At 45.4% G+C, this 22,589-nt stretch overlaps 1 protein-coding gene across 1 annotated transcript in view; it reads right to left on the bottom strand.

Annotated features, from left to right (window-relative positions):
- GFRA3 (GDNF family receptor alpha 3) overlaps positions 1-22,589 on the bottom strand; it is a 117,992-nt gene that overhangs the window by 46,759 nt on the left and 48,644 nt on the right. The window contains exons 4-5 of the mRNA XM_078652715.1: positions 11,841-12,183; positions 6,204-6,313 (exon numbers count right to left, since the gene is read on the bottom strand). Coding sequence (XP_078508841.1) covers positions 6,204-6,313; positions 11,841-12,183 — 453 coding nt within the window. The remainder of the gene's footprint in view (positions 1-6,203; positions 6,314-11,840; positions 12,184-22,589) is intronic.

Here is a 22,589-nt window from a genome sequence, read left to right as displayed (position 1 = left end):
AGCACTGGAGATGTGTCGCACTCATCTTCTGCCACACAGCTCACAAAGTCAACTCCATGTTCAGCTTGTTGTACAAACCAGGTGCAAAAACACTCCAGCACAAATGACTTTTGTGTTGAATACTGAATGCGTTGTTTTCCCTCCCTGGGCATAAAAGGGAGACTAACCAGCATGTGTCCTTTATTACATTACATTACAAGTTATGCTACTCTCTAATCTTGGAGTATCAGCTGTTTTGCGCTCTTTTCCTCAGAATTTATGGTGAATCCAACTCAGGCCCCTGTCTTCCACTGACTTGTAAATTTGACGAATTTGAGACCATAGCGAGCACAGGACATACTGATTGTAAAAGTTGACTTCGAATTTCTGTCCCATAAGCCACGTTTCATGTATTGATGTAGACAGGTGTTTTTTTTGCCCTGATGAAAGCCACTGACTGAAGCACATAATGTCGACACGTTGACACTTTTTTTCTAAGTCTGAATTGAGACTCATTCCCCATGGAGCTCATAGAACGTGTCCGACCCGAACTTCCTGCTTATTTTGGATTCGGCTTTGATATTTCATTCGGCAATGTATCCACAATCACCCACTCCCTTGGCCGCCTGCACTGCTACTTTTGCTGTTATGTGTGTATATCTAATATTAAAACCTATATGAATGATATAAGGACTGACCTGCAGTTCGAGCCTGATGCTCTTTAACACGTTTAGATTTTCACTACTGCTCAAACTGGGGAATGATCTGCATTTAATTCAAATTAGGAAGCACACATAGAACATGCATGAAATGCAAGTCCCACAAATACACCTTTGGAAACCCCTGATCTTTTGCATGTTTGCTAATTTTCTGTATTTTGTGTAAGCTTCTACCAGTAGCTACCACATTGGCCCATACGATATATAGAGCACCCTGCCCTGCGCCACAGCGGCGCACCTTTAAGTGGTTGTGGTGGTTGCCGACTAGGACAGTGCACGTTATCACAGCAAATGTGCTGTTCCCAGTGCATATGCAAATGAAACTATTGATGGACGGAATGTTGGACAATGCAACATTCATCCCCAGTCACAGGGTGTGGTGAGCATTCTTTTGCTCACCACACCACCCTAGTTTGGACCCAGCCATATGCAAATCAGTCTTGACCCTGTTCCTTGTGGGAACAGTCCAGCCTGAACTGCCAGGCCAGGTCCTCCCTGGACCGGAAACAAGCATCCTGGGACCGGTTTCAGCGCATCACCCTTCATCAGCCAGGCTAGCTTGAATCCAGTGGTGTAGTGAGCACGGGACGCACGTCTGGGCATACCCTTCCCACTTAGGGTGACATATGCAAAAGAAACAATTGATGGACGGAATGCTGGACAATGCAAACAGTGCAGGCACAAAGACACAACTGTACTGGGATCAGCACATTAGTGAAAGGAGTGCCTCTTTGAAGCCACCAGTCCGCCTTTAACTGCAAGCAGCAAAATGCAACCTCCATTTGAAAGGAGGGAAGAGATCCGCCTGCAGCTGTGTGCAGTGACTGTACCCACCTGCAAAGAGATGCTGGGGGGGGGGGGAAGCCCTGGTACCCATAGTTCCACTTCCCAAGTGGCACCTCCTGATGGCCTTTTTGCCCAGTGTGCACGTCTGTAAAATAGAGTAAACAAACAGGGAACAGAGTCCCTCATTTGCCTGGAGTCATGGTCCCATGCCAATGGAGCCCACCCTCTCTGGATTGGTAGGCGCGCATTTAGTGCATGCGTGATGTTTATTATAGATAGGTCACGCAAGTGTCTGCAGTCCCATCTGTAACACCAATGGGCCTCAGGGGCACATAAACCAGACACACATAGGCCAGTTGCGTACCAGGGGCACTTTCTATATTATGGACACTGACGTTGAATAAGAGGAAAAAAAACAGAGCAAGCAAAATTGGTACTTAGCTCTTTGTTGGTAGTGGTAAGAAACAGAAGCTAATACATTTATGCTCATTTTTGAACGACTACTAGGGACTAATTAACCTCGGGAGAGTGTACAAAACGGACAACTTAAGACTTGCCAATGCGTTCATACAGCTTTTGTGACATAGTAGTCTGTTGTAAGATAAATTTGCACTGGATTAGATCAATATAGGGATGGGTTATGAAACTGGTCACTTTTTTTAATAAGCATTTGCAATGCAATAGGTCTCGTGTTACTGAAAGTTTGAGCTATTGGCGTTGCAAATAATAATGCTCGTTAGATTTGTTGTTTTTGTTAAAAAATATCTCAACAGTAGCATAAGTAAGGGAGCAATACCTTATGTGGTTAATAGAGGTCCCTTTACAGCTCCATAAGGACACCTAGTAACAGCCTGTGGTACTGAAATCTTTTCTTGCTTTGTGGATGTTATTTCATTATTTATGCTACTGCTGGGATCTTTTTTAACAAAAGAAAATCTAACGAACATTATCATTTGCAACGCCAATAGCTCAAACTTTCAGTAATGCAAAACCTATTGCATTGCAAATGCTTGTTTCACCATCTTGGCGTTTTTACCACTAATATTTTTTATATGTGACTTGTGTTGTCACTCTTACTGTTTGTTATAGGTTTAGGCTTCAAAGCTCAGTGTTCTTTGTGTAAAACCTGAACTAGCTGAAGGTGGCTTAAATGGCGTGGTGTAATTTAGTAGCTGTTCCTATATTAACATTATCTAAAGCTATGGGGTAACCCAGTATCCCTCAGAACCTGGGCGTGTATGATACAAGTAACAATCGGTTCTGTCGGGTGTTAGACCAATTTCTTTGTGGTATTCGATATTAAATGAAAACACAGTGATTAAGTAAGAACAAACAACTTGAACACAACAGAGAATAAACTAATTTATCTCATTCATAAAGAAGAACGTATTTTACCTCATATTTGCAAATATTCCAACAAAGTCAAGAATTATCATGGCATCACTGTGTTCTTATATTAACAGTCTAGCTGGTAAAAGATTTGTGTGGTAAATGTTCAATGCGATGTAGGTCTGTGTGGTAAAAGTTCACAGTAAAAGTCAGTCATTTAGGAACCGTGTGGGGGGGGGGGAGCATGTGTGGCTAAATGAACTGTATGGTAACCCTCTGTGTGATAAAACTCTGGGAAAGACCTGTGTGCACCGACGAACTCAAGAGCTCCAAGAAGAACTGCCGAGCCCTCGAGAAAGTCTGGAAAAGGGAACCGACACCGGACAACAGGACCTCCTTCAAACTCGCCACCCGGAAACACCACCAGCTGATCCGCGCCGCCAAGAAAACAGCATTCAAGGACCGGCTGGACAACAACGCACACAACTGCAAGGAACTCTTCAACATCGTGAAAGAGCTTTCCAACCCCAGCGCAGGAAACAACGACATCACCCCATCGCAAGACCTCTGCAACTCCCTCGCTTCATACTTCCACAACAAGATCACGGACATACACAACAGCTTCAACAACCAACCAACGCACACCATGACCGAACAACCACCCCCCACCACCACCCTCCACGCCTGGACCCCGATCAGCACCGAAGACACCATCCGCACGATGAACTCCATCCACTCCGGATCACCAACCGACCCCTGCCCTCACCACGTCTTCAACCAGGCCGACGCAGTCATCGCACCCCACCTGCGAGACATCATCAACACATCCTTCGACACCGCCACCTTCCCGGAGAGCTGGAAGCACGCCGAACTCAGCGCTCTACTCAAGAAACCAACAGCGGACCCCACCGACCTCAAGAATTACCGCCCCATCTCGCTCCTCCCGTTTCCAGCCAAAGTCATTGAGAAGAACGTCAACAAGCAGATGGCCGCCTTCCTCGAGACGAACGGATCCCTCGACCCCTCACAGTCCGGCTTCCGAGCCAATCACAGCACCGAGACCGCCCTCATCGCCGCCACCGATGACATCCGAGCCCTGATGGACAATGGAGAAACAGCGGCCCTCATCCTCCTTGACCTCTCCGCGGCCTTCGACACGGTCTGCCACCGCACCCTAGTGCAGCGCCTCGACAACGCCGGAGTCCAGGGGAAGGCACTGGAATGGATCATCTCCTTCCTCGACGGAAGAACACAGAGAGTCCGCCTACCACCGTACAAGTCAGAGGCCACCGAAGTCATCTGCGGCGTCCCCCAAGAATCCTCTCTGAGCCCAACCCTCTTCAACGTCTACATGAGCCCCCTCGCGGCCATCGTACGCAAACACAACCTCAGCATTATCTCCTACGCCGACGACACCCAGCTGATCCTCTCCCTGACCAACAACCCCGCCGCCGCCAGAGCCAACCTGCACGAAGGGATGAAAGAGGTAGCCGAGTGGATGACGACCAGCCGCCTGAAACTGAACTCGGACAAGACGGAGGTCCTCATCCTGGGCTCCTCGCCCTCCGCCTGGGACGACTCCTGGTGGCCCCCCGCCCTGGGCACCGCACCCAAACCGACGGACCACGCACGCAACCTGGGCTTCATCCTGGACTCCTCCCTCTCCATGACCAGGCAAGTCAACAACGTCTCCTCGGCGTGCTTCAACATCCTGCGCATGCTACGGAAGATCTTCTGGTGGATCCCCACCGAGACCAGGAAGACCGTCACCCAGGCCCTCGTCACCAGCCGGCTGGACTACGGCAACGCCCTCTACGCCGGGACCACCGCCAAACTCCAGAAGAGACTCCAGCGGATCCAGAACGCCTCAGCCAGACTCATCCTCGACCTCCCACGAACCAGCCACATCTCCGGACATCTGAGAGACCTTCACTGGCTCCCCGTCAACAAAAGAATCACGTTCCGCCTCCTCACCCACGCACACAAAACCCTACACAACCAAGGCCCGAGCTACCTCAACAGCCGAATCAACTTCCACGCTCCCAAACGCCACCTCCGATCAGCCAACCTCGCCCTCGCCGCTGTCCCCCGCATCCGAAGAGCGACATCAGGAGGAAGGTCCTTCTCCTACCTGGCCGCCAAGACCTGGAACTCCCTCCCGACCGACCTGCGCCTGACCCAAGACCACCTCTCCTTCAGGAAGAAGCTGAAGACCTGGCTATTCGAGCAGTAGCGGCACCCCCCCCCCCCCCCAGCGCCTTGAGACCCTTCGGGTAGGTAGCGCGCTCTATAAGTGTCATTGATTGATTGATTGATTGATTGTGCACTGCGTTGGAGATGTCTTTGTATAAAGAGCAATTCCAGTGTGAGGACATCATATGGTAAAATAGTTGTCCAGAGGAGTAAATTTGTGTTTGGTAACATTGCCATGCGGTTGTCGCTTATGGTTGTTGTCTCAGTGCAGGCCTAGGGACAGCTTTGTATCTCGTGCAGTAACAGTCCACTGTGTCTGTGTCTGTGCAGAAGGGTTCCGTGAGTGTCCCATACAGGAATTCACTGTATCAATAAGGGGCGGTTGGGCTGGTATCCCTTCCTACACGTGAAACACTGCATCTGAGCACAGGCATCCGTGTCCCCAGCAGTGAAATACCATATATAAGGGCGACAGGCCCAGTGTGGTTTCACTATTAGGAACAATGGGCAGCAATACTACTTTATCGGCATGAGTACACAGATTATTTGTTTTACAGCAGCATGGAGTGTGCCAAGCAGGTTCCAGCCCCAAGCAGCACTTCTCTAAAAATAAAGAAATCAATTAGCCAACTATATAGACCAAATTTGCAACTGAGTGCTGTAAGCATAGGAAAGATTTGAACGCATATATTTAATGCCATAAAAACAACAACACGTTGCACATATGCACTATACCAACAGTTTGCGTTTTTAAAGTCAAAAGCACAGGTGCTGGCAATAGCTACTACTCAGTGTATTCACCAATGAAAAGACAGCATTTCTAATGGACAGCAACAGGAACCAATGAACACGATTGGTGTTTTTTCAAGCCCTTATCCTAGATACAGCATTTCTCGAAAACACAGTGTAAGCGCTGCCTAGGCGAGACCTAAAAACTACAAACGAAGGTAAAATGAAGATTTGACAAGGACATGCGAGGTACGTCTCCTTATCTCCCCTCTTAACTGTGCTTGTACATCAGCTGGCATGTCCTAAACCCAGGAGGCCCTCGGAGTAGACATAAAGCCCTCCCAAGGCCTGAGGGGGAGCATACATAAAAACAGTCTAGAAAGGAGAAATGCTAAGAATGGAAAGTAAAGAAACAACAGTAAAATTTACTAACACAGAGAGTGTGCAACACAAGGTTACAGGACTCACCTATCAACCCCATGTAGGACTGCAGGCACGCGTCGCGGTACACGTGAGCGCATGCGCCGTGGTCTCGGCCCAGGAACTGACACTGACTCTGGAAATGGGCCAGACGTGACCTGCAAGCAAACAACCAAAGGTGATCAGAGCCAAAGAGCACTACAGGAGAGCAGCAAAAGATGGAATATTGGGGAGCAGACATTGCTGTGCCATGCCCCTTAGTTAACCCCTTCGAGGCGGATGACGAGCTCAGCTCGTCATGAGTTACGCCTCTCGTACGCTCATGACGAGCTGAGCTCGTCATGAACCGCGGGTTTTTTAAAAACCCAGCGCACAGCGGGAAAACCGCTAGCGCGCATGCGGTTAAGAAAATAAACTCACTGCACGTTGATGCCATATTAAGTGCCGCTGGACAGGCATTTATTACCACAGTGCTCTTTACAAGGTTTCATGTCAGCCCACCACGCCTTGGCTGGAAATACATTAGGGCTATCCCAAATATGTATTTTGCAATAAAAATTGTAATTATTATGAGAAAAATAAAAATCATTGTAATGGGGCTTGAGAATTTTCCCACCCCGAGAAATGTAGACAAGAGCCGATGTTCAACTGTGTTTTTCAATGTATCGAAACAAAATCTTGCACTGAAACCATTACTATCGAAACAAACACCTTGAGGTATAGAATTGCATCTTAAAAAGCCACAAACTATGCTCTGCTTGGACACTTTTTTTCCTAGTCTCAGTTTATTGCGACAGAGTCTGTTAGTTTATTGTCACGAAATGTTCCCAATAAAAAAGTATTCATTGTTACCTTCTATTTTCTCACATCAACTTCACCAATTCATGCATTGCACAGATGTGATGGGGTCCCTGTTAACAGCACATGTTACCAAGTGCATTAATAACATTCTATTGCTTTAGAGACCCTTGTGAAGTGACTGGTAGCTTGAGATGCCCTTTTTGTCACAGAGGGGCGCCCCCTAAACATCACCCACTCTTGGGCAGATTGGGGGGTCACCCACAGTGTGAAGACTACTCCACAAACATGTTTTTTACTTTTTTTAGTGTTTTATATAGTGCAAACTAGACCCGAGAAATTGGGTAACAGAGCTCTTTACATAGCATCAGTTTCGTTACAGAAGGACACATTCGTTTTTAAAGAAAAGGAGCGCTGATGTGTGTGTGAATGCAAGTCAGCAAAGAGGTAACATGGAATATGGGAAGTCAAAGTTAGGGAGGTCCTCTACAAGGGAGCAGAGGTAGGCAACAGGCAGTGAAGGGGAAAACTACAAAAAACAAGATTAGGGAGTGGAGAGGGAGTGCCCTTCGTGGGCACTGGAGGTGGATACGTCCTCCTCAGGAATTCATACAAAACCAAACGGATCCACCTTCAAGGGGGTTCAAAGGAATGTGTTTCCTATCATGGTAGGATGCACACAGTGTTTGTTTAAATACCCCTCACACACCAAAAGGGACCTTGGTGTCATGCTTCATCATAGGGGTCTTCCCGCCCCGCTGAGGGACGGGGCAGGCTACGACCAGCGACTGCACGGGTGCACTGATTTTGCAGTACTATGTGTGATGTAGAGGCAATGAGACGAAGGGTCAAGGGTGGATGCGGGAAGTGAATTAAAAAGAACCTGACCTCATAGACTTAAAAAACCTTAATAGGTCAGGGAGGCTGGTGCTGTTAAAAAGGTGATGTGGTGTTGTCCTGCGGGGTATGTGCAGATAAACCTGATCAAGTCAACATGTTTCGAAGCATCAAGGCTTCTTCATCAGGACTATTCTATCTGTACTCACTATGTTGCTATCAATTTGTGCTATATACAAAAAAGTGAAAAAGGATGCAAAATGTCATGCATTCTTTACAATACCCAATCAGTAATGCTAAAATGTAAGCCCAATCAGTATTTCTGAAATGTAAGCTAGAGTAAGCAGGAGACCATGCTCCATGAGCCTTTTAAACGGGTGGGAAGGAGGATGCCACTGTATTGTCGTGGTCAACAGATCCTCGCCTCTGATAATGCCATCCCGCGGCACTGTGGGACACACCACGGAGCCGCGTAGTAAGTAAAGGGGAAAAGCCAGTAGAGCGGAATATATGAGCACAGACTAGGAAGAGGGAATCAAGGAAAGAAGAGCAGAGGGCGGGTAATACAGGAGCGAAGAGCTAGGGGATTCAGAATACAGGACATTAGATCTTGGCAACAGAGATTAAAGAAAAGCAGAGTTACAGAAATGTGAAATACGGGAAAGAAGCGCTTGAGAAGAGGGGATAACGGAAAGTAGAGCTAGTGGGATGTAGAATACAGGAAGAAAGAGACTGTAAAGCAGGAATATTTACGGAAAGCAGAGCTGGGGTGTGGGAAACAGGAGAACAGAGCTTGTGAAAAGGGAATTACATACAACATAGTTAAAGGTGTGGAATACTGAAGTGTGGCTTAGGAATAGGGAATAAAGGAAAGCCGAGTCGGGGAATGTGGAATACACGAGCAGTGTCATCATAAGAATTTTCGGGGCACTGGGCAAGAAATATTTTGGATCCCCCTGTTAGGATTACATTAAAATTTTATTATCTGTTTTCTGCTAATTCAAGCTTAACTGATGCCAAAAGTATTGAATTATATATTTTACCTTTCACACAAAACAGCTGAAAGTCTGTCCTGGGACCCCAACATTCCTAAAAAATGATACTTGGTAGTGCAACTCAGTGGAAGAGCTAGGCAGAGAGAGTTTCTGATGGAGAGAGTGGGAGAAAAATCACTTTACCAGGAGACACCTTGAAAAGTGTGGGCCTTGGGCAAGTGCCCACTTTGCCCATGCCTTAAAAGAGTCTCTGTATAGGAGAGCAAAGTTAAGGAACATGAAATAAAAAAAGCATAGTTACAAGATTTCAGGAAAGCGGGGATAGGAAACAGGCAATGCAGGAAAACAGTTGGACATGTGGCATACAAGAGCAGAGTGAATAAAGGAGAGCCAGCAGGAAGTGGAATATAAAGGAGAATGGGCGTAGGAAGAGGGCATCCAGTCAGAGATCGGGGATAGTTACCCCTGGTAGTATAGATTTTCGCTCCTGCGTACAGCCCACCCATACAATCGCAGGACGTGGATAGTCACTCCTATCTGAGTACAACTCAGGTATATATACACAGGGTGGGATAGCTACTCCTGGGAATAGAGCTTTTGCTTCTGCGTACATCCCACTATTACATGCACTTTGGTCATTCAAAACGGTCCACTATTTTCTAGATCATATTACCTGTATCATAAGATGATATCTTATATCACGGTGCTTCTTGTTCCCTTATGATCAGTGTTCGACCTGTCAGCTTTAGGGTGGTATTTTTACCTACTCCCATCCTGTTTTTGCTGAAATTCATTTTTTTGGCTTGAGGACTGCTACACAGTGCTAGAGTGCTTGTGCTTACTTCTTAAAACATAGTACAATTAGCCTACACCTATGTGGCACATTTCATTTACTTACAAGTCCCTAGGACAGTGGTACAACTTGTATCCAGGGCCTGTAAATTATATGCTACTAGTGGGCCTGCCGCACTCATTGTGCCATCCACTTAAGTAGTCCTTTAAGAAAGTCTCAGGTTTGACATTGCAGCCTGTGTGTGGTTTAAAACTGCCAATTTGACCTGGCAAAATAAGCCTTTTGCAAGGTCTAAAACTCCCTTTTTAATACATATAAGTCAAACTTTTACGTTTTACATGTCCAGGTAGTGAAACACTTCTAAACATATTTTTCACTATTGTGAGACCTACATCCCCCACTGGTTAACATTGGGTTGTTTTTACATTTAATAAATGATAACTTTTGCTTGGGAACAGGTAGAAATGTCATGTTTGGTCTCTAAAGAATAGTAATTTAAAATTCTCTATAATTGAAAAGTTGGATTTTAAGTGATGATTCTGAAAAATGCCACTTTTTTAAAGTGTCCATTTCCATGTCCTAACTATTTGGTGCCTGCAGCCTGGGTCCCTGGTCCTGGGTCACATGACTGGATTAGCATGGCAGTTGGCCTTTGTTTATTCCTCCCAGACAGTTAAACAGTGAGACTAAGGGGGACTAGGTGTTGGCAGGCTGGGACATCCTGCCAGGGTGAGTGGGGCAGAGTTGTTCCCTGCCCCACTTCCATTTCAGAGGAGTTACCTCATCACACACACACATTGAAGTTCATACTAGCCTTTGTCAGACAAGACTCCTTGGAGAAAAAGCAGAAAGAAAAGGAAATTCCAGAACCATCTGGGGAGGGGGGGGGGGCCAGAATTTTCTTCCACTTCGAAGCTGGCACCTGGTATACAAGTAGGACCCTCAGACTCACTCTTTAATTCACGCCTGGACCTGCGGAGGACACTCAGACGGTCTGTCCTGTACTTTAGAGGACACACAAGCTGCAATGTCAAGCCTAAGCAATGTTCACGGCACAGTCTCTCCCATGACTCTGCCCCTGACTCTGATGGCGCCTACTACAGTAGGCATACACAGGGCCATCTTTAAATGGCTAGAGCGTGGGTGTTTTCCTGTTAAAAAGGAAAATGCAGATTGCTGTTTCAGCAGGTAATTATCGGGCATTTTGTTTTAAAGCGACAACTGATCATTAAAGGGACAGGTATTTAATATATGAAAGAACCTTTTGAATTCCACTGTCAAATGAAGGACACCGATACCATAAATAACTCAATCGAACATATAATGACTGACGAGATCTGCTTATCTACAGGTCACTTGAGGACTCTAACATCGCCCGCTCTGGAGGTCCCAAATAGCCACAATCATCTTATTATGTCAATCATATAAAAAATGTATATATCACAGTGCATCCTGGCATATCATGCTACTTGATGGCCAAGAAGGCAAGCATATACAGGAAGACTGAAACACAGTTATTCCAGGAAGATGTCTGACTCACTTTTCTCTTTATCTACACCTGCCACATCTCACATTTCCTTAAGCTCCCGCCACAACCAACATACGACCCCAGACTGAGAACATTACAAATTACAAACATAATAAAGGGACGTGCAGAGTAAACCAGAGCTGCCAACATAGCACACACTATAAAATGTGAATCTTCCATCATACATTACACTTCCAAGCACTGTGTATCATGACATAAAAAAATGCACCTCGGAGTTTATCATACACAATATGAAAACCCATCCCACATAGGCTCTAAACAAAGTCAACACCCCTCCAACCATACTCCCTGCTTGATGTAGTTGGCTATCCATAGGTGTAAGTGCTTCGGCACCTCACAAAGGGGTAGTTTGTGCTAAAAGCAGAGCTTGAAGATGGGTGTGGGGAAGCAGAAGTTGGGAATGGGGCAACAAAGGACAACAGAGATAGAGGCATAAAACACAAGAAAACAGCACTAGGAAAGTAGGTATAGAGAGTAGCAGTAGAGATGGAATACAGAGAGATGAATACGAGCTTTAGAATATAGAAGAGCAACCCTAGGAGAACAGGGACCACAGACAAGTGTAGCTTTGCATATTTGGGAATGGGGAAGGGTACATATCAGGCAACTGGAACATTAAAATCATGGTAATGGGTGACACCGCAAACTTTAGCGAAAGGTGAACACTGCTATCTTTGAAGCATGGGTAGGCCAATGAGAAGTGGAAACAGTACCTACACACGTGGTCCCGATCATGTTTGCAGGACTCCATCAGCTGCAGACAGTTGCGCTGCTTGGGTTCCTCGTGGGCGCAGTGCGGCACAATAGTATTGCGCCGGCGCTCGGCGCACTGCGCATTCTCGCATGCGCAGAAGAGCATGGACCTGGTGAAGTCCTCTGGAACCTTTTCGAAGAAGTGTCGCAGCTGACGGTGGCACTTGCGCCGGTCACAGGACTCTCCTGTGCTGGTGGCACTACAGGCAGACACGTAGTCATTGCGGTGCTTCCGGCATCGTCGGTTCGCCACGCACATGTGTGCCACATCCAAACACTGATTGTGCCCACGGCCAAGAGAATCTGGAAAAGCACAAACATGTTAGTGTTAACCTTATATTGATCGCCATACACCGTTTACGCGCAGGAGAGTCCTTATTACTTCTTAGTTCTGTTTGCTCCTTCTTTCACTTACTGGTACTTGTGCAAAGATAGATCATTTATCTGAAGTAAAAGTACTCCATGCATGGGGACCATATCTTACGAAATGTAGGGGGGAATCTTCTACCATGATACAGAGATCTCTCAGCATCATGGCACCAGTCCACACCTCTACTGTCAGAGTCTGTGGGCTGCCCCAATTTTTGGTAGTTTCTCTCCAAAGTCACAAAATAGCACATTACTGCAAACAGATTCAATACTGAGTACATCCTGATCCTCCTATTCTCCTTGTAATGTTGTAATTGCTCCAAGTTCCAATTTAGATCTGATTGTCCCTCTGTTTCATCCGCAAACTGTTTCTAGTATCCTTGTGTCTGTGGACAGGACCATAGTATGTTTGGGAAGGAACAGTGCCCTCCATATCCTCTGAAACAGGTGTCATTATTCATACAACCAAACTTCAGTAGATGTGATCTTACACAGTATGTCTTAGGGAGGGTTTTTAACTGCACTAAGGGAAAATCTGCCATGATTTTGCTATGATTGTCACCTCTCTTGGGAATGCTAAAGCTTTGACCCAGGGTCCCCCATCTAGTTACCCAATATTCCTTTCTTAATTGCTTTTAGGATTTAGAGTATAGTAATCTTCCCTCTGTTGGGTATTCATCCTGTAGGGTTTCTTCTCCTATCTCTTCATGCGCAAGTGCATGTTTGTAGCCCGCAGTGCATATAGCAGGGGCTCCTCCGCTATGGCCGAGGAGCGTCGCTCCCCCATCAGCCTCAAAACTTCAAAATAAAAGTATTTATTATTGTATTATTTTTTGTACAATAGCCCAGGCTTGCGGGCTGGGCCGTCATGGAGGAGGAGTAAAGGCAGGGCACTGCTGTCAGTGCGCATCCGCCGTCTCAGGCAGGCCAGACCGTCATGCGCACTGAAACTGTCTGCAACCCGAGCTGCGTTGCCGGGTTAGATAGAGCAAGCACAAGCTCCAGGGCCAGATGTATCAAAGGGTTTTACCTATTCTGTGTCTATGGGAAAATGTGTTCATACATATGGCCCCCAGTCTCACTGAGAGTGCAAATCATCGGTGCGCAAGCCAATCCTGATGCTGCTTTCAGCAGCATGAAAGCAGCGTCAGGATTGGCCGCAGGGGATTCTGGGAGCCTGTGCTAGTGAGGACGAAGCAGAAGAGCAGAGATGAGGCGAAGTGGCAGGTACGTTTTTTTTTGTCTCCTTTGTTTGTCGTCCCCCCTTACTTCCTGCCCCTCCACTCTGCCGGGAAACGAGCCGCTCTCTAAGCCCACTATTAGCCCAAAGTGATGCTTTTTCATTGTGCCTTTTTGTGCCTACCATTGTCTTTATGTGTTCTTTTCCATAAGTCAACTACAGTAATGGTAGCTTCTGGGATTCCAGGCTCGAGTTTCCCTCCATAAAGTGTGTGTAATTTGTCCTTATGTCCATACGCTAACCTATCTAGTCGTACCGATGGTTAGTTTGGAGGTGTGAATGCCCAGACCCTAAGATTTTGAAGAGCGCAAATTTATTGCAGTAATTTATTCCAATGGGACACTTTCTGTTTATATCAATACTGTGATGGCTCTAGATTATTACAAAATCTGGTGCAGTCATTTGAGATTGATAGGCCCAAAGTATTTACTTTCTCTATTATTCGTTTTTCTATTACGTAACCCTCTACACCATCTCTGACAAACCCCATCAATGTACACCACCACTTGCATTTAAAAACATTTCAAGGGTCTTTTTTGACTCCAGTGCGTTTGACCTTTCTTGGGTAGAGTTACTTGGCTTTCTTGTTAAGAATGGCATAGTGTCATGATTGCAATACGTGCAACGCATCACCGTTGACTAGTTCCGCAACCTGAGCTGGGAGCAACACACAGCAAAACTACATGGCAGCATTACCTCCTCCCAGTTTTATAGTCCTGAAGGCCATGGACCCGAGGAAATGTCGCCAAACTCTCTCCTTTCATGCTCTCAGCTATCTGTAACTGGACCCGCTGGTTGATGGTCGCTGTATATATTTGTACTTAAATCTTATTTAATAAAGAAGCACATCAATGTGACAAATCCAAAAATTTTCTTCACTAACATCCCCAGTCACATCACAAAGAAAAGTAACAGACGTTAGACTATTAGGCACCTCCTACAGTCTAGCCGCACTTGTGTGACCACAGTGGATTCGCATTGATTCCAACGCAAAAGGGGGAAGGAAGATAGCAGAGAGACAAAACTTTAGGAATTTCAACAAGAAATTAAAAACAATATCTTGTTATCAGCCTTTGCTTCTTCCTCTCATGGGAGTACCATGAGCTCACCCATCTTCTGTCCCGCCCACCCATCCCTGGGCGAACCCCCACTGATGATCACACAGCCTTCACGACCACCTCCTTCTCACAATCAGAAGAGCTCTCTTTCTTGCCAGGATGTCCATATTTTAAATCCTGGAAAAACAGGAGCTGGTGAACGTCCATCTGCACCACCTACTCTGGTGAGTACAGGGTGACTATAACTTGGCATGAACTCTATATGTAGACCTCACCACTTGCAGTGCTGATTCAATTATTTCTTTGACCCCAAGAGCTGATTTGTCGCTTTTGTCATTTCAAAGAGCGGAGCCTCAGTGGGCAATGCAATTGGATTCTACTATAGGAGGCTCTTTGCATGGTATCCAGCTGTTCTATCGTCTCATCTAGTGTAAGGATTCCGTCAATCACTTTAGTTTTAAAGACCCGGAGAACTGGGCAGTGGTTTCAGTTGCAGCATGCGACGTTCTCAGCCACATGGCTTTTGCGTTGTCTTCAGAAGTTCACATCTCATGCTTTCCGCTCTACCCGTGAAGCCTTCCAACTTCCTCTCCACGGTCTTTCACAGCAGAAGCAATCTCCACAGTTCTTTCCACCAGGTCTGACCACAGTACATTGATCATGCGCATCAGCGCCTTTTCTCCATTGGTCAGGCCTTCTTCCTCAGTAAGCTGTGATTCTTTGAGGGCCCCCCTTATGTTCCTTGATCTCCCGCTCCATAGTTCAAAAAGGTTTCCTTTGTTTGCAGTTGATCATGGCCACAGCACGTTACCATATAGCTGAAGCGATAACTAGATGGGCCGGCAAGAACCCTCAGTCACATCGAGACCATTGCGGCAATCAGCAGCATAACCCCCAGTGGTGGGCAGCCTCTGAGGCAATGCTTCGCGTGGGAGGGCACTTGACATGCATTTTGAAGTACAGGTGCCGGTCCAGCCTAGGGATTACAGGATGATCTTTCTCACTGCGGTTAGTGCACAACTTCCCATGTCTGTCTCCTCTACCCTTCTGGGTGTGATTCATCCACATGAAGAGAAGAACTGCTTCAGGAGCCCGGAGTACCGGCAGACTTTCTGACCTTAGCACACGGAACACACCCAGGACATGTCCAGACTAACGCTATGGGTTTCCAACGTGCGGTGAAAGACTACCTCTACCATACCAAGGAATTTTGCATACCATCATTGAAAGGGGCAAGGGCTGCTACCGTTTTGAGTACCGTCTTTCCTATATTCAAGACGGGGAACATCCATTACGACGTGGTCTTTACACCGCACTACCATTACAACGCTGCTTTTACAACGCAAGTCGTTACCACGACTTGCGCTGGAGGGCGCTCTAGGCTAAGGAATAGTAGATTTACTATTCCAACACCTTCCCTACTGTACGTAGGCTGGAGTTGGAATAGTAAATTATACTATTCCTAAGTCCAGCACCCTACAGCGCAAGTCGTGGTAATGACTTGTGTTGTAAAACCAGCGTTGTAATGGTAGTGCGGTGTAAAGACCGCGTAGTAACGTCATACATCCATTCAAGACTGATTGAGCGGGAGGAGTAGTCAAGGGATATCAACACTCTTGCTACTCACATTGGTCTCTTCAGTTACAAGCGGCTAAAGCTTTGTCATGTGGTCTACCATTGAGGTGTTTCTGGAGGAGAAACGCAAAGTGATTCAAGGATCTCTTATAGCCAAAACTTTAGCGATGATATTTTAGCTTTTGGCAGGACATAGCAAGACACACAATGAAGTTCTTTTCAATGTTTGCATGCTCTTATGCTGCCAACCTCACTCTCAAATACGTAAAATGAAATTCGCTAAGATTCTATGGACACTTTGTATCATGAGGGCTTAAGACTTGAAACAGACAAAGTGGCCGCTCTCATTTCAGTGATGAAGGCACATAATGTCTCCTCCCTGTGCTCCTTCCTGCACATGGCTAGCTTCATTTGCCAGGCACATCCTAAATTTCACAACCTCAGTGCCCTTCTTAAGGTCTCAGCCAAGTTGGGACAATATTTCTGATGGTCTAGTGACTTCCACAACAACTTTGACACCATAATATGCTGTATATCTAAGGCCAGTGGCATGGCCTATTTCAAGTAATCTCTTCACCACAGTTATCATCAATGTCAGCCCAAATGATGCACATACCATTTTAGCTCAACATGAAGGAGACCCAGTCGTACTCCTGAGAAGTGCCAGTCACGCCTCACCAAATCAGAACTAGCATACTCCAGCTCTTACACAAAAATGGAGTCTCTCACTGTGATTTGAGGCTATGACATTTTCATTTGATTCTTTATAGATATTCATTCACAGTCATTGCTGACCACCAAGCTCTTGTGACCATTTTTGGCAACTCCAAGGCTAAAGTACTACAACATATCTAAAGATGGGGTCTTTCCCTCCAGAACTATTTCTGTACTTTGCCCAAACTTGGGAAAGAATGGAACCCCATGCGACTTTCCTCCTGCTTTCCACTCCCTGACTCCTTTCCCCACCCATTGACGGGGGATACTTGAGTTTTGTAGTTCAGCGAGCTGCTAGGTAGTGCTGCCTGAAAAATACAAAATGTGTGCCGCCGCAGCAGATCAGATACTCACTACTGTTTTGCTGGGCTCAAAGCTGGGGGGATCTGAAAACATTAAAAAAGACGAACAGATAGTGTGACTTTCAGGAACTCAAGTAATTTTGCAACATCACTGCTTTCTCACTCAGATCAGCCTCCTGCTGAGCTAAAACAGATTGTTCAGGGCCTTATTTTCCAGAAAATGTGGTTTCCTTATTTTGACCAGCCGGTGGAAGAAATGCTTAGCCCTTGCCATATCTGCTAGAGTTTCAGTAGAGACATTGCTCTTGAAGGGAAACAACCTTTACAACGCAACTTTTACAATGCACTACCATTACAACAAAACTTTTACAACGCAAGATCCCTTACATCGCATGCCATTACAACGCATGACACTACAACGCATACCACTACAACGCATGTCATTACAACGGAGTCATTACAACACATACCATTACAACGCATACCATTACAACGCATAGTACCCTTACACTATCCAACACTTACCCTACTGTTGCACCCCCTGGAGTAAGAATAGTAATTTTTACCCCTACACTATCCAACACTTACCCTACTGTTGCACCCCACTGGAGTTAGAATAGTAATTTTTACCCCTACACTATCCAATTCTTTCCATACATGCAATGTAATGGTATGTGTTGTAATGGTATGCGATGTAAAGATAGTATGCGTTGTAATGGAATGCGTTGTAAAGGTAGTTTTTAAAAATTCGTTGTTGTAATGGCATGCGTTGTAATGGATGTTGCGTTGTAAAAAATGCGTTGTAAAAGTATGCGTTGTAAAGTCATACATCCCTCTTGAACCCTTTCATATGTCTCTGTTGCCAGCCGGATATGAGAAGAAGCAGCCAATGATTCAATTGGTTCCATCTTTCTGGCTAGCATCTGCCCGTAGACATTATTCCCTGAGACTTTGCAATTACAAAGCACGTCTGACTGATAATACCTTCTTCAAATTGAATACTCTTAATGTACGGCATTCCTGCGGCTCTCAAGTTAGTTTTTTCCTTTAAAAAAAACTGTTATGATTTTGATGAATACATGGGGTTCCGACACAGCAAAATAATTGCACTATGACCTCAAGTGAGTGGCATGGTGGAGCACTTCATGGCAAGGCTGAAGACAGTTGTGCAGACGGCAAGCTCACAAAGAAGGACATTTCCAGCATTCTAAGCCATACGAGGAGAGACGCTTGAGAAACTGCTCATAGTACTTCTGGAAAGTATCTGGAGGAGCTGCTGTTTAGAGGGCAAGTACCAGAACTCCAAACAACATGCCACTTCACTTCTCAAGCCAGTCAGCCCGATTGCAAAGAGATGCACGGAGGACTCACTGCATGAAAGACTACACAGATCAAAGTAGATGAGCCAAGCCCTCTTGCCTCGGTCCAGCCGACATAGTTCTGGTTGTTCCATAGGGTCCTTCAGGAATTACCTTACATTTGATCCATACACATACCTCATCACAGATATCAAGGATTCAATGCTTACCCTGTGGAAGGATGGTCACACCATGACTAAGAACACCTCGAACTTCCACCCTCGAGGGTGAGCCACGCGCAGTTACTAGATGAAGTAGACATGTACAGTGGAGACCTGCCCATGGACATTTATGTGGATGTTGTTGTCGTCAACTCTTGTCCTCCTATCCCCAGAAACTTCCTGCTGAGTTGACACCTAACTAAACCTGTCGACTAATCCGGCCTCTGGAAAGTCTTATTATGGTTATCGGATAAGAAACTCAAGTTGTAACTTAATTCACGGGGAAATGTACATTGTCAGTGCGATGCGTTACCAATGGGACTAGTTCAGGTGCCTATGACTAGAGGAGCATGGAATAGAAGCTGATTGGGATGTCCTGAAAATGTGGCATGTTGTCAGCCTTTGTCGTCCAATGGCATCCACCCCACAGGTTTCTGGTGATCCAGTTCCATATCAGTAGGTCATAGCAGATGTGGAGAGGAAAGCCAAAACTGTCTTTACATGCCATAAGCTGTGTGACCTCAACTGAATTCCTCTTCATCTGCAGGAACTGATCTTTGGTTGTCCTTTTCAGGACTCATGAATGGTGGCAGAATCCTACCAACAAGATCTTTCACAGCTGTCCTTACATCTCAACCCCCAATGACCTTCACAGGACAAAGGAATCAAACTTAACAGCATTGCTGCACAAGAACATCAGTCATGACCTGATGTTCTTGTTCTCTGCGCTCAGTCACACTTATTCTGACACACCGTTCCTCTGCTAATGGGGATTGACAGAGATGCTGTGCACCAAGGCATGGACGTCACCCGTGGCTGAGAGCCAATTAGCTGCCCTAGCTGTGCTAGCGTTGAAGATTAGGAGAGGCTGCAGTGCTGCATGGATTACCCACAAGAGAAGAAGTGAGACTCAATACCACACAAATAGTTTATTGCCACTATTAGTAGTCTAGATGAGGCTAGGATAGGCTCCTGAGCGAGCACAATAAGCCGGCAGCCATCTTGGAAATCCACCATCTTGGTAAACTTTTCCACAAGGTATTGTGTGTAGTGTCTGCAAACATGAGACATTTACTTCAGAGTACCTCAGTAGGGTAGTTCTTACTAAATAGTTAACCAACGCAGGTCTGGTGGAATTCTTTATCCAAGAGAAAATTGTGATTACTTAACATGTTTACCTATTTGTGCCACAGATATCTTAATATACTTTGCTTTGTGCTTTCTAATTTGGTGTAATGTTCTCTAACGTGCAATTTGCAATTTTGAGAAGTCTCTTGACTAAGAGAAGAACAGCTGTTTACAGGTTCAGCGCAAAACCGCCTAACATCCATAAATGGATCAAAGATATGGAAGGGTGGGCAAAGACTGACCAGATCCAAATGAAAAGAGCAAGGATGGTTGATAGATTGCTGAGAGTTTAGCAAAATATGTGCTTATAATTCAACTGTTTACGGGCCCATCTAACACCAGACAACAATGAACAATCGAAAACCCCAGCAAATGCTATATTTATTTTTATGGAATCTTGAGTATCCCATCCATAGGGTATAGACACAATTGATATCTGATTAGACATCGAATTGTATTGTAAAGTGTTATAAGTATAACAAGTTAGCTTTGTGAAGTTATATATACATGAATATATCTTGGGCCATGTATACAGGTTCGAACTGTGAGCTAACCCGACTGCAGGAAACGAATATTTGCCATAAAGTGTATATAATTATTTTTGAATCTTAGCAATGTATATAACATAATTGACATGAAGAATGCATGTGTGTTTTTGCCAACGAGAAGTTTGCTTTACGTATTTTTCCCTATTGCATTTACTTATAGTTTGGAAGCGAAATTATTATAATGTATGCATGACTATGTACTACAAAAACTCATACAGTTCCTAAAAAACTCTAATTTGATAACAATGCATGTGTTAGAGCATTAAGCCCAAACCTAGAGGCTTTGACAATGCTTGTTTTTTTTAGGTCGAAGCATACGAGACAGCGCAGTTGTTTGATTGCTATGGACTTCTTGGGGACATTCTGAAAGCTGACCTAAAGCTTGCTTTCTGTAAACAGCCCTTGACATTTTGTTAATATATTGTCACATTTGCTGTGTATTCAAAGAAAGAGGTCACATTTCAGGCTCTGTCTTCCAAGGGAGATTAATGTTTACTTTTCTTTCTCTGACTTCAAAGTGAGAGGATTTATTTGACAATCTGGAGGTGTGAAAGTAAAGGCTTTTTTATAGCACACAGCAACATATACATGTCTATAAATAAACTGTGCAAATATTTCAGAATATATCAAATTTAGGAAAGCACAAATGAAGCATATTTTTGGTAATTCTGAAGTATCTTTTGGAACAAATATTTCAATATGATCAAACAAATCGATTCACTAGGTGATGCCATTTCCGCACATTGTCATTTGTGCGCTGTATAGTTTTATCAGTACAACTGTATGTCTGTGCAAATCTAATGCTCATTTTTAATTGAAAATGGGAAGTCTGTAATGGCAGTATGATACCACACCATGCATATTCCACTCTACGCTACTCCACTCTATGGCACTCTTCTCCACTCTACATCCCTCCACTCTACAACGCTCTACACCATTCCAGTCCACTCTATGACACTCTACGACACTTCCCACTCCACACAACTCTATGATATTATACACCACTGTACTCCGCTCTATGCCACTATACGACACTCTATGCCATTCTACTCCCCTCTATGCCACTCCACTCTACGCCACTCTATGCCAGGCAACTCTACGACATTCCACTTTACGTCATTCCAATATACAGCAATCAACAACACTCTACGACACTCCACTCGATGACACTCTACACCACTTGATGACACTCAACTCTACGACACTCTACACCACGTTATGATATGCTGCTCCACTCTACAACACTCCACTCCAAGATACTCCACTCTACCCCACTCCATTCTACAATACTTCATTCAGTGACACTCTATTCCAATCCACTTTATAACACTCTACTCTACTCTACATCACTCTATTCCACTAAACTTTACAACACTTTACTCTACGGCACTCCACAACACTCTATGCCATTCCACTGTACACTACTGTATGACACTCTACAACACACTATGGCACTCTGTGCCACTCCACTGGGCTTTATTACACTCTACGACACTCCATGCTATGCCACTCCACCCTATCACACTTTACTCCTCTCTATGCTATGCCACTCCCCTCTACTCCACTCCAATCTACATCACACTACGCTACAACACTCCACTCCACTCTATACCAAAGCACCCTGTGATACTCCACTCAAGGTTCCTCCATTCTACATCATTCCATTCTATGACACTATACACCACACCACTGTACCAGCCGCGGCCTGTGCAGGTAAGAGCGGTGGGGCCAGGTGTGGGGGCGGGGGGGAGGGTATTTTGACGGACGAAGGCAAGGGAAATCCCCCCTACCCGGCCCCACCACTCTTACCTCCACGTGCCGCGGCTGCACTGTACTCTACACCACGCCACTTTGCTTCACTTCACTTTAAGCCACTCTATGCTACTTAACCGTAGGGCACTCTTCTCCAATCTACGCCACACCACTCCATGACCCTATTCCACCCTATGCCATTCCACTCTACAACACTCCACTCTATGACACTCCAATCTACAACACTCTAAGTTACTCCATGCCACTCTACTCTACACCACTTTACTCCACTCATTGCTACACTACACCACTCCCCTCTATGCCCCTTCACTCTATGCCCACCGGTCTATGACTCTCTGCTGTACGACACTCCACTCTACAAACCTCAATGCCACGTGACGCCTTTCAATCGATGTTCCTCCACTCTATGCCACTCCACTCTATTACCCTCCACTCTTCGACACTCTTTGCCACTCTGCGACACTCTATTCCACTCCATGACAC

The sequence above is a fragment of the Lissotriton helveticus genome, chromosome 7 (genome assembly GCF_964261635.1).
Source record: "Lissotriton helveticus chromosome 7, aLisHel1.1, whole genome shotgun sequence".
NCBI lineage: Eukaryota > Metazoa > Chordata > Amphibia > Caudata > Salamandridae > Lissotriton > Lissotriton helveticus.
The sequence above is the reverse complement of the archived record's forward strand: the minus strand, read 5'-3'. Positions and strand labels throughout refer to the sequence as shown.